This window comes from Haemorhous mexicanus, chromosome 37 (assembly GCF_027477595.1).
Source record: "Haemorhous mexicanus isolate bHaeMex1 chromosome 37, bHaeMex1.pri, whole genome shotgun sequence".
Lineage (NCBI taxonomy): Eukaryota > Metazoa > Chordata > Aves > Passeriformes > Fringillidae > Haemorhous > Haemorhous mexicanus.
This window is the reverse complement of record NC_082377.1, coordinates 680863-695555: the sequence shown is the minus strand read 5'-3', so window position 1 is coordinate 695555 and position 14693 is coordinate 680863. Positions and strand designations below refer to the sequence as shown.

Below are 14693 nucleotides of genomic sequence, written 5' to 3'. Positions count from 1 at the left end.
GGAAAACGGCAAAAATCGGGGAAATTGGGAAAAACAGGGAAAAAACGAGGAACTCGGGGAAAAACCGGGGAAAAAACGGGAAAATCAGGAAAAACAGGAAAATCGGGGAAATCGGGGAAAATGGGGAAAAAACGGGGAAACGGGAGCAACGGGAAAATGGGAAAATCGGGAAAAAATGGGGAAAATCGGGAAAAAACGGGGAAAAAGTGGGAAATTGGGGCAGAACCTGGCGAAGTTGGGGAAATCGGGGCAAGCCCGGCAAATTTGGGGCATTTTCAAGGGATTTTGGGGGCTTTGGGAGGGATTTGGGGGGAAATTGGGGAGATTTGGGGAAATTTTGGGGGATTTGGGGAAATTTGGGGCATTTTGGGGGGAATTGGAGGGGTTTGGGGTTTCTGGGGTTTTGGGTTTTTTGGGGTTTTTTTGGGGCTTTTTGGGGGGGTTAATTTTGGGGTTTTGGGGGTTTTTTGGGGTTTTTGGGGGTTTTGGGGGGTTTTGGGTTTTTTTTTCTTTTTTTAGGGTTTTTTTTGGGGAGAGTTTTGGGGTTTTTGGGGGTTTAATTTGTGCTTTTTTGGGTTTTTTGGGTTTTTTTGGGCTTTTTGGGGGGTTAATTTGGGGGGGTTTGGGGTTTTTTTGGGTTTTTGGGGTTTTTGAGGGCTTTGGGTTTTTTTTTCTTTTTTTTGGTTTTTTTTGGGGAGAGTTTTGGGGTTTTTGGGGGTTTAATTTGTGCTTTTTTGAGTTTTTTGCTTTTTTTGGGTTTTTCTGGGTGGGGGAGGGTCCAGGGGGGCTCCCAAAAAACCCCAAAAATCCCCAAAACCCCCAAAATTTCCAAATTTCCCCCAGGACGAGAAGAACGAGGAGATGACGACCAAAGTTTACCTGAACCTGGTGCGGTTTGGGGCGAATTCCGGCCATTTTGGGACATTCGGGAATTTGGGGGGAATTTGGGGAATTTTGGGGGATTTTGGGTGGGTTTGGGGGGAATTTCATGGAATTTGGGTTTTTTTGTAATGAATTTTCAGGAATTTGGGATTTTTGGGGCAGATTTTGGGGATTTTGGGAGTTTTAGGGTGGATTTTGGAAGTTTTTGTGTGAATTTTCAGGAATTTGGGTTTTTCGGGGCGGATTTTGTGAGGTTTTGAGTGGGTTTGTGGTGGATTTTGGGTTTTTTCTATGAATTTTCAGGAATTTGGATTTCTGGGTGGATTTTGTGAGGTTTTTTGGGGTGGATTCGGGTGTTTTTTGGTGTGAATTTCCAGGACTTTTGGGCGGGTTTGGGTGGGTTTTCCGGATTTGGGTGGTTTGGGGTGGAATTCTCCAGAATTTGGCCAAATTGGGTCATTTTGGGTGGTTTGGGGTGGACTTTGGGGTTTTCTGGGTGGATTTTGGGTGGAATTCTCCATCATTTGGCCGATTTTGGGGACTTTTTGGGTGAATTTTCAGAATTCTGGGTGGTTTTGGGTGGGATCCTGGCTAATTTGGGTAATTTTGGGGTTTTTTGGGTGTTTTTGGGTGGAATTCTCTATAATTTGGGTGGATTTTGGGGTTTTTTGGGGTTTTTTGGGTGGATTTGGGTGATTTTGGGTGGATTTGGGTGGATTTTGGGTGGACTCTTGGCTAATTTGGGTGGTTTTGGGTGGCATTCTCCATAATTTGGGTAATTTTGGGTTTCTTTGGCCGATTTTGGGGGTTTTTGGTCAGTTTTTGAGTTTTTTTGGGTGGATTTTGGGTGTTTTGGGTGGAATCCTGGCTAATTTGGGTGGATTTGGGGTGGATTTGGGTGGATTTGGCTGTTTTTGGGTGGGCTCCTGGCTAATTTGGGTGGATTTGGAGTTTTTTGGGTGGTTTTGGGTGGACTCCTGGCTAATTTGGGTGATTTTGGGGTTTTTTGGCTGTTTTTGGGTGGACCCCTGGCTAATTTGGGTGTTTTTGGGTGGATTTGGCTGGTTTTGGGTGGGATCCTGGCTAATTTGGGTGATATTGGGTAATTTTGGGGTTTTTTGGCTGTTTTTGGGTGGACTCCTGGCTAATTTGGGTAATTTTGGGTGGATTTGGCTGTTTTTGGGTGGACCCCTGGCTAATTTTTGTGATTTTGGGGTTTTTGGGGTGTTTTTGGGGTGGATTTTGGGTGGGATCCTGGCTAATTTGGGTGGTTTTGGGTGGATTTGGCTGTTTTTGGGTGGGATCCTGGCTAATTTGGGTGGATTTGGGGTTTTTTGGGTGGTTTTGGGGGGACTCCTGGCTAATTTGGGTAATTTTGGAGTTGTTGGGTGTTTTTGGGTGGGATCCTGGCTAATTTGGGTAATTTTGGGTGGATTTGGCTGTTTTTGGGTGGACTCCTGGCTAATTTGGGTGTTTTTGGGTGGATTTGGCTGTTTTTGGGTGGAATCCTGGCTAATTTGGGTGATTTTGGGTAATTTTGGGGTTTTTTGGCTGTTTTTGGGTGGGATCCTGGCTAATTTGGGTGGATTTGGGGTTTTTTGGGTGTTTTTGGGTGGACCCCTGGCTAATTTGGGTGGATTTGGGGTTTTTTGGGTGTATTTTGGGTGGACTCCTGGCTAATTTGGGTGGATTTGGGTGGATTTGGGTGTTTTTGGGTGGGATCCTGGCTAATTTGGGTGGATTTGGAGTTTTTTGGGTGATTTTGGGTGGACTCCTGCCTAATTTGGGTGGATTTGGGGTTTTTTGGCTGTTTTTGGGTGGACCCCTGGCTAATTTGGGTGATTTTGGGTGGATTTTGGGTGTGTTTTGGGCGGACCCCTGGCTAATTTGAGTGTTTTTGGAGTTTTTTGGCTGTTTTTGGGTGGGATCCTGGCTAATTTGGGTGTTTTTGGGTGGATTTGGGTGATTTTGGGTGGACCCCTGGCTAATTTGGGTGGATTTGGAGTTTTTTGGCTGTTTTTGGGTGGACCCCTGGCTAATTTGGGTGTTTTTGGATGGATTTGGCTGTTTTTGGGTGGGCTCCTGGCTAATTTGGGTGGATATGGGGTTTTTTGGCTGTTTTTGGGTGGGATCCTGGCTAATTTGGGTGTGTTTGGCTGGTTTTGGCTGTTTTTGGGTGGACCCCTGGCTAATTTGGGTGATTTTGGGTGGATTTGGGTGGATTTGGCTGGTTTTGGGTGGGATCCTGGCTAATTTGGGTGTTTTGTTGTTCCCCCCAGAGCTGGGTGGACCCCCGGCTCCGCTGGGACCCCCGGGAGCACGGCGGGGCGGCGGCGCTGCGGCTGCCGGCCGAGCACATCTGGCTGCCAGATGTGGGCCTGGACAACAAGTGAGGGGACCTGGGGGCAGATCCGGGCATTGGGGGAAATTTGGGGAAATTTGGGGATTTTTGGGGATTTTTAGGGATTTTTTGGGGATTTTTTGGGGATTTTTGGGGATTTTTTTTTATTTTTTGGGATTTTTTTGGGATTTTTTTGGGATTTCTGGGGATTTTTTGGGATTTTTTGGGGATTTTTTTGGGATTTTTCGGGATTTTTTGGGGATTTTTTGGGGATTTTTTTTTGGATTTTTGAGGATTTTTTGGGGGATTTTTGGGGGATTTTTTGAGGATTTTTGGGGGGATTTTTTGGGGATTTTTGGGGATTTTTGGGGATTTTTTGGGGATTTTTGGGGATTTTTGGGGATTTTTGGGGATTTTTGGTTTTTTTTGGGGGGGTTGGGGTCTTTTTTGGGGATTTTGGGGGGAATTTTGGGATGGTTTTGGGGGGAATTCAGGATGTTTTTGGGGCAGTTTTGGGGTTTTTTGGGGGAATTTTGGGGTGAGATTTTTGGGCTGAATTTGGGATGGTTTTGGGTCGGCTTTGGATTTTTTGGGGGGCAGTTTTGGGTTTTTTTGGGGTTTTTTTTTTGGGTTTTTTGGGGGAATTTTGGGGCGAATTTTTTGGGGGAATTCGGGATGTTTTTGGGGCAGTTTTGGGGTTTTTTCGGGGGAATTTTGGGGTGGGTTTTCTGGGCTGAATTCGGGATGTTTTTGGGGCAGTTTTTGGGTTTTTCTGAGGGAATTCGGGGGATGTTTCTGGGGCAGTTTTGGGTTTTTTCGGGCGCTTTCCCCATCTCCCATTTGTCCCCCCCTCGCGCAGCAACGACGGCGAGTTCGGGGTGTCCCTGGGGGTCCCGGCCCTGCTCAGCCCCGACGGCGCCGTCACCTGGAGACCCCCGGCGCTCTTCCGCAGCCGCTGCCCCATCCGGGTCAGCCGGGAGCGGGGCCCCCGCCGCGGCCCTCCGGAAAGTTCCGGAAACCCGCGGAATTCGGGGGGAATCGGGGGGATTTGGGGGTTTTAAGGGATTTTTTTGGGTTTTTTTTAGGGATTTGGGGGAAATTTGGGGGGATTTGGGGGGGATTTGGGGGTTTTCAGGGATTTTTTTGGGTTTTTTTAGGGATTTGGGTTGAAATTTGGGGGGATTTGGGGGAAATTCGGGAAAATTTAGGGGAAATTTGGGGGGGATTTTGGGCTTTTCAGGGATGTTTTCGGGGTTTTTTTAGGGATTTGGGGGAAATTTGGGGGGATTTGGGAACATTCTGGGAAATTGGGGAAAATTCCAGAAAATTTGGGGGAAATTTGGGGGTATTTGGGGTTTTAAGGGATTTTTGGGGTTTTTTTTTAGGAATTTGGGGGAAATTCAGGGGGATTTGGGGGGGATTTTGAGGTTTTAAGGGATTTTTTTGGGGGGGGGTTTTTTAGGGATTTGGGGGATATTTGGGGGATTTTGGGCAAATTTGGGGGCAATTCAAGAGGAATTTGGGGGGATTTGGGGGAAATTGGGAAAATTTGGGGGAGGGATTTGGGGTTTTCCCGGCTGATTTCCCCGGAGTTTTGGGCTGAATTCGGGCGGTTCTGGGATGGATTTTGGGGGGAATTCCGGGGATTTTGGGGCACTTCTCCGGGATTTCAGGACCTGGGATTTTTGGGATGGATTTTGGGGTGAATTCCGGGGATTTTGGGGCACTTCTCCGGGATTTTGGGAAACCGCGATTTTTGGGGTTGATTTTGGGGTGAATTCCGGGTTTTTTGGGGTTTTCGGGCAGTTTCTGGCTGTGGGAGGCCGGGGTGTTTCCGGGCGGGTTTTGGGGGGTTCCGGGGCGCATTTTGGGCTGAGTTCGGGGGATTTTGGGGTCCTGGGGTGGATTTTGGGGGGAATTCCGGGGATTTTGGGGCACTTCTCCGGGATTTCGGGAACCCGCGATTTTTGGGGTGGATTTTGGGGTGAATTCCGGATTTTTTGGGGTTTTCGGGTCGTTTCCGGCAGTGGGAGTCCGGGGTTTTTCCGGGCGGGTTTTGGGGGGTTATGGGGCGCATTTTGGGCTGAATTCCGGGGATTTTGGGGTTTTGGGATGGATTTTGGGGTGAATTCCGGGGATTTTGGGGTTCTGGGGTGGATTTTGGGGGGAATTCCGGGGATTTTGGGGCACTTCTCAGGGATTTTGGGAACCGCGATTTTTGGGGTGGATTTTGGGGAGAATTCCGGGGATTTTGGGGCACTTCTCAGGGATTTTGGGCTCCAGGAATCCGGGATATTTTGGGGTGGATTTTGGGGTGAATTCCGGATTTTTTGGGGTTTTCGGGCCGTTTCTGGCTGTGGGAGTCCGGGGTTTTTCCGGGCGGGTTTTGGGGGGTTCCGGGGCGCATTTTGGGCTGAGTTCGGGGGATTTTGGCCCCCAGGTGTCGCATTTCCCCTTCGACTGGCAGAACTGCTCGCTGAATTTCCGCTCGGGCTCCTACGGCCCGGCCGAGCTGCGGCTGCGCCCGGGGGGCCCGGGGGGGCCCTGGGGGCCGCAGGTGGCGCTGCCCGGAGACTTCCAGGGTGAGCCCGGCCCCGCCTCGGCCCCGTGCGGGACTTCGGGGATGTTTTATCGTTTTGTGTAATTTTGGGGGATTTTTTAGGGATTAAAAAAAAAAAAAAAATTATAATTTTTGGGGATTTTTTAGGGATTTTTTTGGAATTTTTTGGGGATTTTTGAGGATTTTTAATTTTTTTTTTTTTAATTTTGGGGGATTTTTGGGGGATTTTTTAAGAGAATTTTTTTAAATTTATTTTTTAATTTTTTTTTTTTAAATTTTTTAGGGATTTTTTGGGGGGATTTTTTTGGGATTTTTTGGGGATTTTTTCGAAAAAAATTTTTTAATTTTTGGAGATTTTTTAGGGATTTTTTTTTTTTTTTAATTTTTCGGGATTTTTTAAAATTTGTTTTTTAATTTTTGGGGAATTTTTAGGGATTTTTTTTTAATTTTGGGGGGATTTTTGGGGATTTTTAAAAAATTTTTTTAGATTTTTGGGGTTTTTTAGGGATTTTTTGGGGGATTTTTTTGGGGATTTTTTGGGGGATTTTTGGGGATTTTTGGGGATTTTGGCGCTCCCAGGTGTGTTTTGGGGGATCTCACCTGTGCCCTCCCCTCAGAGAATGGGCAGTGGTCCCTGGTTCACCTGGGGCTCACCTGGGCTCACCTGGGCACACCTGGGCACACCTGGGAACACCTGGGCACACCTGGGGCTCACCTGGGCACACCTGGGCACACCTGAGCTCACCTGAGCTCATCTGGGCACACCTGGGCTCACCTGGGCACGCCTGGGGCTCACCTGGACACACCTGGGCACACCTGGGCACACCTGGGCTCACCTGGGCACACCTGAGCTCACCTGAGCTCATCTGGGCACACCTGGGCACACCTGAGCTCACCTGAGGCTCACCTGGGGCTCACCTGGGGCTCACCTGGGCTCACCTGGGCACACCTGGGGCTCACCTGGGATCACCTGGGCACACCTGGGGCTCACCTGGGGCTCACCTGGGGCTCACCTGGGCTCACCTGGGGCTCACCTGGGCTCACCTGGGCACACCTGGGTTCAAATGGGCACACCTGAGGCTCACCTGGGGCTCACCTGGGCACACCTGGGGCTCACCTGGGCACACCTGGGATCCCCTGGGCACACCTGATGCTCCCAGGTGTGTTTTGGGGGGTCTCACCTGTGCCCTCCCCCCAGAGAACGGGCAGTGGTCGCTGGTTCACCGCTCGGGGGGCACCTGGGGCCCCCCGGGCTCACCTGTGGGCGTCTCCTTCCACCTGGTGCTGCGGCGGAAGCCGCTCTTCTACCTGGCCACGGTGCTGGTGCCCTGCGTGCTGACCACGCTGCTGGCCGTGGGCGTCTTCCACCTGCCCCCCGACGCAGGTGAGACACCTGGGCACTCCTGGGTAACACCTGGGCACACCTGGGTACAGCTGGGATACACCTGGGTACAGCTGGGATACACCTGGGCACAGCTGGGATACACCTGGGTACACCTGGGGTACAGCTGGGTACACCTGGGCACACCTGGGCACACCTGGACACACCTGGGTACAGCTGAGATACACCTGGGATACACCTGGGCACGGCTGGGTACACCTGGGATACACCTGAGACACACCTGGGGACACCTGGGTACACCTGGGCACACCTGGGATACACCTGGGGACACCTGGGTACACCTGGGCACACCTGGGATACACCTGGGTACAGCTGGGCACACCTGGGGTACAGCTGGGTACAGCTGGGCACACCTGGGTACAGCTGGGCACACCTGGGATACACCTGAGACACACCTGGGGACACCTGGGTACACCTGGGCACACCTGGGTACAGCTGGGCACAGCTGGGCACACCTGGGCACAGCTGGGCACACCTGGGATACACCTGGGCACACCTGGGTACACCTGGGCACACCTGGGTACACCTGGGCACACCTGGGTACAGCTGGGATACACCTGGGCACAGCTGGGTACAGCTGGGATACACCTGGGACACACCTGGGATACACCTGGGCACAGCTGGGATACACCTGGGGTACACCTGGGCACACCTGGGGCTCACCTGGGGTACAGCTGGGTACAGCTGGGATACACCTGGGCACAGCTGGGATACACCTGGGCACACCTGGGCACAGCTGGGATACACCTGGGTACAGGTGGGCACACCTGGGCACACCTGAGGCACACCTGTCCCTGTCACACCTGTGTGTCCCTCACCTGTCCAGGTGAGAAGATGTCGCTGTCGCTGTTTGCGCTGCTGTCACCCCTGTCAGTGTCACCCCTGTCAGTGTCACACCTGTCTGTTACCTGTCTCACACCTGTCCAGGTGAGAAGATGTCGCTGTCCCTGTTCGCCCTGCTCACCCTGACGGTGTTCCTGCTGCTGCTGTCACCCCTGTCCGTGTCACACCTGTCAGTGTCACACCTGTCTGTTACCTGTCTGTTACCTGTCCAGGTGAGCTCACCTGTGCCATCACCTGTCTCACACCTGTCCAGGTGAGAAGATGTCCCTCTCCCTGTTCGCCCTGCTCACCCTGACGGTGTTCCTGCTGCTGCTGTCACCCCTGTCAGTGTCACACCTGTCTGTTACCTGTCTGTTACCTGTCACACCTGTCTGTTACCTGTCTCACCTGTGCCATTACCTGTCCAGGTGAGAAGATGTCGCTGTCCCTGTTCGCCCTGCTCACCCTGACGGTGTTCCTGCTGCTGCTGTCACCCCTGTCAGTGTCACACCTGTCTGTTACCTGTCTGTTACCTGTCCAGGTGAGCTCACCTGTCTCACACCTGTCCAGGTGAGAAGATGTCGCTGTCCCTGTTCGCCCTGCTCACCCTGACCGTGTTCCTGCTGCTGCTGGCCGACAAGGTGCCGGCCACCTCCCTGCAGGTGCCGCTGATCGGGCGATACCTGACGGGCACCTTGGTGCTGCTCACCTTGGTGGTGGCGCTGAGCGTGGGCGTGCTCAACCTGCACCACCGCTCACCTGGCACGCACGGCATGCCCGCCTGGGCGCGGCAGGTGAGGGCACACCTGGGCCAGGTGAGAACGGGGAAATCCCCCCAAATCCCCCCAAAATCCAGCCCAAAACTCACCTGGGCACACCTGAGCCTGCAGCACCGCTCACCTGGCACGCACGGCATGCCCGCCTGGGCGCGGCAGGTGAGGGCACACCTGGGCCAGGTGAGAACGGGGAAATCCCCCAAATCCCCCCAAAATCCGGCCCAAAACTCACCTGGGCACACCTGAGCCTGCAGCACCGCTCACCTGGCACGCACGGCATGCCCGCCTGGGCGCGGCTGGTGAGGGCACACCTGGGCCAGGTAAAATGGGAAAATCCCCCAAATCCCCCCAAAATCCGGCCCAAAACTCACCTGGGCACACCTGAGCCTGCGCCACCGCTCACCTGGCACGCACGGCATGCCCGCCTGGGCGCGGCAGGTGAGCGCACACCTGGGCCAGGTGAGAACGGGAAAATCCCCCAAAAAATCCCCAAAAATCCAAAAAAATCCCCCAAAAAGGACCAAAACTCACCTGGGCTCACCTGGGCACACCTGGGCACACCCCCCAGATGGGTCCCAGGTGAATTTTGGGGTCCCCGGGTGGGAAATTTTGGGTTTTGGGGTTTTCACCTGTCCCCTCCCCCCAGGTGGGAGTTTTGGGGTTCTCAGGTGAATTTTTGGGGTTCTCACCTGTCCCCTCCCCCCCCCAGGTGAATTTTTGGGGTTCTCACCTGTCCCCTCCCCCCCCAGGTGAATTTTGGGGTTCTCAGGTGAATTTTTGGGGTTCTCACCTGTCCCCTCCCCCCCCCAGGTGTTCCTGCAGCGCCTGCCCCCCCTGCTGGGCCTGCGCCCCTCCCCCTCCCCCGCCCCTTTTAGCCCCTCCCCCGCCTTAGCCCCGCCCCCCCGCGCCTCTGACGCCTATTTCCTGCGCCGCCCCTCCCTCCCCGGCCCCGCCCCCCTTGGCCCCGCCCCCCGCTCGGGATTGGCCCCGGAGCTGCGCCCGGCAGCGGCCGCGGCCGCCGTCATCGCCCGGAGCCTGCGCGAGAGGGAGCGGAGGAGGCAGGTGAGGGCACACCTGGCACAGGTGAGGGCACACCTGGCACAGGTGAGGGCACACCTGGGTACAGGTGAGGGCACATCTGGCACAGGTGAGGGCACACCTGGCACAGGTGAGGGCACATCTGGCACAGGTGAGGGCACACCTGGGCACAGGTGAGGGCACACCTGGGGGTACCTGGGTACAGGTGAGGGCACACCTGGGTACAGGTGAGGGCACACCTGGGTACCTGGGCACAGGTGAGGGCACACCTGGCACAGGTGAGGGCACACCTGGGTACAGGTGAGGGCACACCTGGGTACCTGGGCACAGGTGAGGGCACACCTGGCACAGGTGAGGGCACACCTGGCACAGGTGAGGGCACACCTGGGTACCTGGAGAGGGGCTGGGGATACACCTGGGCACACCTGGGAGGGGTTGGGTTACACCTGGGCACACCTGCGGGCACCTGAGGGACACCTGGAGGAGTGGGGATACACCTGGGATACACCTGGGTGTACCTGGGCACACCTGGGCACACCTGGGATACACCTGGGGGCACCTGGGGGGATTGGGATACACCTGGGCACACCCAAAACACACCTGGGATACACCTGGGGGCACCTGTGCGCACCTGGGATACACCTGGGGGCATCTGGGGGATTGGGGCACACCTGGGCACACCCAAAACACACCTGGGCACACCTGGGGGGTCCTGGGGCCATTTTTTCCCCATTTCCCCCCATTTCCCCCCCCATTTTCCCCATTTTTTTCCCCGATTTTCCCCATTTTTTTTCTGTTTTTCCCCGTTTTTCCCAATTTCCGGCGTTTTCTCCCCAATTTAGGCGCAGGACGAGTGGCGGGCGCTGGCCATGGCCGTGGACAGGCTCTGCCTCCTTCCCCCCATTTTTTCCCCATTTTTCCCCATTTTTTCCCCATTTTCCCCCCGATTTTCCCCATTTTTTTTCTGTTTTTCCCATTTTTTCCCAATTTCGGGTGTTTTCTCCCCAATCCAGGCGCAGGACGAGTGGCGGGCGCTGGCCATGGCCGTGGACAGGCTCTGCCTCCTTCCCCCCATTTTTCCCCATTTTTCCCCATTTTCCCCCCATTTTTTCCCCATTTTTTCCCCGATTTTCCCCATTTTTTTTCTGTTTTTCCCATTTTTTCCCAATTTTGGGCGTTTTCTCCCCAATTTAGGCGCAGGACGAGTGGCGGGCGCTGGCCATGGCCGTGGACAGGCTCTGCCTCCTTCCCCCCATTTTTCCCCATTTTCCCCCCAATTTTCCCCATTTTTTTTTCTGTTTTTCCCCCATTTTTTCCTCGATTTTCCCCATTTTTTCCCCATTTTTCCCCATTTTTTCCCAATTTCGGGTGTTTTCTCCCCAATTTAGGCCCAGGACGAGTGGCGGGCGCTGGCCATGGCCGTGGGCAGGCTCTGCCTCTTTCCCCCCATTTTTCCCCCAAGTTTACCCCATTTTTTCCCCATTTTTCCCCCGATTTTCCCCATTTTTCCCCATTTTTTCCCCATTTTTTCCCAATTTCGGGTGTTTTCTCCCCAATTTAGGCCCAGGACGAGTGGCGGGTGCTGGCCATGGCCGTGGACAGGCTCTGCCTCCTTCCCCCCATTTTTTCCCCATTTTCCCCCCATTTTCCCCCCAAGTTTTCCCCGATTTTCCCCATTTTTTCCCCGATTTTCCCCATTTTTCCCATTTTTTCCCAATTTCGGGTGTTTTCTCCCCAATTTAGGCGCAGGACGAGTAGCGGGCGCTGGCCATGGCCGTGGACAGGCTCTGCCTCATTCCCCCCATTTTTCCCCCATTTTTCCCCATTTTCCCCCCATTTCCCCCCATTTTTTCCCCATTTTTCCCCTGATTTTCCCCATTTTTTTTCTGTTTTTCCCCGTTTTTCCCAATTTCGGGTGTTTTCTCCTCAATTTAGGCGCAGGACGAGTGGCGGGCGCTGGCCATGGCCGTGGACAGGCTCTGCCTCTTTCCCCCCATTTTTCCCCATTTTTCCCCATTTTCCCCCCATTTTTTCCTTTTTTTTTCTGTTTTTCCCCGATTTTCCCCGTTTTCCCCATTTTTTCCCAATTTCGGGCGTTTTCTCCCCAATTTAGGCGCAGGACGAGTGGCGGGCGCTGGCCATGGCCGTGGACAGGCTCTGCCTCTTTCCCCCCATTTTTCCCCATTTTTCCCCATTTTTCCCCATTTTGCCCCGATTTTCCCCATTTTTTTTCTGTTTTTCCCCGTTTTTCCCAATTTCGGGTGTTTTCTCCCCAATTTAGGCGCAGGACGAGTGGCGGGCGCTGGCCATGGCCGTGGACAGGCTCTGCCTGTGGGCGCTGCTGGCGCTGACCGGGGGCTGCGCGCTGGGCACGGGGCTGGACGCGGCGCTGCACCGGCCCCCCGACAGCCCCTTCCCCTGAGACCCCAAATCCCCCCAAAATGCCCCAAAATAGCCTCAAAAAATTAAAAAAAAATCCCCAAAAATACTCCCAAAAATACCTGAAAATATCCCAGAAAAATCCTGAAAATATCCCAGAAAAATCCTGAAAATATCCCCAAAAATTAAAAAAAAAAAAATCCCCAAAAATACTCCCAAAAATCCTAAAAATATCCCCCAAAAATTAAAAAAAAAAAAATCCCCAGAAATACTCCCCAAAAATCCTAAAAATATCCCAGAAAAATCCTAAAAATATCCCAGAAAAATCCTGAAAACATCCCCAAAAATTAAAAAAAAAAATCCCCAAAATATTCCCAAAAATCCTAAAAATATCCCCCAAAAATTAAAAAAAAAAAAATCCCCAAAAATACCCCCAAAAATCCTAAAAATATCCCAGAAAAATCCCGAAAATATCCCAGAAAAATCCTGAAAATATCCCCAAAAATTTTTTTAAAAAGTCCCAAAAATACTCCCCAAAAATCCTAAAAATATCCCAGAAAAATTCTGTAAAGATCCCCAAAAAATTAAAAAAAAATCCCAAAAATACTCCCAAAAATTCTAAAAATATCCCAGAAAAATTCTGTAAAGATCCCCAAAAAATTTTTAAAAAATCCCCCAAAATCCTAAAAATATCCCAGAAATATCCTGAAAATATCCCCCAGATATTTAAAAAAATATCCCCAAAAATACCTCCCAAAAATCCTAAAAATATCCCAGAAATATCCTGAAAATATCCCCAAAAAATTTAAAAAATATATCCCCAAATATACCTCCTAAAAATATCCCTAAAAAATCCTGAAAATACCCCCAAAAAATTTAAAAAATTCCCAAAAATATTCCCAAAAAATCCTAAAAATATCCCAGAAATAACCCCAAAAACATCCTGAGAATTATCCCTAAAATATCACAAATTATCCCCAAAATATCCTAAAAATATCTCCAAAATATCGCTAAAATTACCCCAAAAAATATCCCCAAAATTATCCCCAAAACATCCCGAAAATATCCCCCAGAATATCCCAAAAATATCCTGAAAACGCCCCAAAAATATCCCAAAAATAATCTCAAAATGAGCCCCAAAGTATCCCAAAAATGGCCCCAAAATATCCCGAAATTAGCCCCAAAAAAATTTAAAAATCACCCCAAAAGTATCCCAGATTTGGGGCTGCACCGGCCCCCCGACAGCCCCTTCCCCTGACCCAAAATCCCCCGAAATAACCCCAAAATATCCTGAAAATATCCCAAAAAACCCCCCAAAATATCCAAAAACCCCCAAAATATCCCAAAAATATCCCCAAAAAATCCCCAAAAAATCCCAAAAATTTATCCCCAGCTCCCCCCAAGGCCCAGCCCCGATTTCCAGCCAGTTCCGCCCCCAAATCGCCCAAAATTCCCCCAAAATTTTTTGGATTCCCCCCAAAAAATCCCAAATAAATCCTGAACTCCTACGGGTCACGTGGTTTATGGGGGATAAATCCCAGAATGCTTTGCGACAAAGGGGGGATAAATCCCATGAGCCTCCGCGAGTTTTGGGGGGATAAATCCCAAAATCCTCCGCTAATTTGGGGGGATAAATCCCATGAGCCTCCGCGCGTTCGTTGGGGGACATATCCAAAGACCTTCGGCGCATTAAAGGGGGATTTATCCCGGGATTTCCGGCGCGGTAAAATGCGGACAAGCCCGAGGATTTCCCGGGCGGGGAATCGCGGACAAGCCCCAACGTTTTGGGCGCTTTAAATCGGGATAAATTCGGAAATTTTCGGGTCGGAAGTCGGTAAAAAATTCGAAAATTTTAGGCGTAAAAACGGCGGAAAATTCCCATGGTACCCCGCGGCCTGCCGTCTCCATGGCGACCGCGCAGGCGTAGAGGTCAAAAAAATTTAAATGCGGGGGCGTAATGGGCGTGGCTAAATCGAAGGCGTGTCCCACTTGGAGGACGGCGATTGGTGGCAGGAGGCTCCGCCTTTTGGCGCTGACCGATGACGTCATTGCCCAGCGCCGGTGGAGAGCGAGGCCGGCCCGGGGTGAGCGCGGAGCCCAAAAATCCCCAAAATCCCCAAAATGGCCCAAAATGGCCCAAAATGGCCCAAAAATGGGCAAGAGGGAGGGGACGGGGGTGGGGGAGGGGAGCGGGACCGAGGGGGGAGAGAGGGGGGAGGGGGGAGTTGGGGATTGGGGGGAATTTGGGAATTTTATTGGGAATTTATTGGGAATTTTGGGGGGAATTTCGGGGATTTTGGGCTTTAATGAGAAAATTTGGGATTTTGGGGCATTTTGGGCTTTTCTTGGGAAATTCCGGGGGGGAATTTGGGGATTTGAGGAAACTTTGGGGGAAATTGGGGCGATTTTGGGGATTTTTTGGAATTTTATTGGGAGTTTTGGGAGAATTTTTGGGTGAATATTGGGGAAATTTTGGGTGAATTTTGGGAGAAT

The 14693-nt window shown here is 51.9% G+C and overlaps 1 protein-coding gene across 1 annotated transcript; it reads left to right on the top strand.

The window, feature by feature from the left end:
- Positions 1-753: 753 nt before the first annotated feature.
- Positions 754-13708, top strand: CHRNB1 (cholinergic receptor nicotinic beta 1 subunit). Its single transcript, XM_059872608.1, has 8 exons — positions 754-888; positions 3162-3271; positions 4083-4191; positions 5664-5805; positions 6982-7167; positions 8578-8801; positions 9594-9845; positions 12103-13708. Exons 1-8 carry the CDS (start codon positions 862-864, stop codon positions 12241-12243), a joined length of 1191 nt encoding a protein of 396 aa, XP_059728591.1. The 5' UTR covers positions 754-861; the 3' UTR covers positions 12244-13708.
- Positions 13709-14693: the final 985 nt, after the last annotated feature.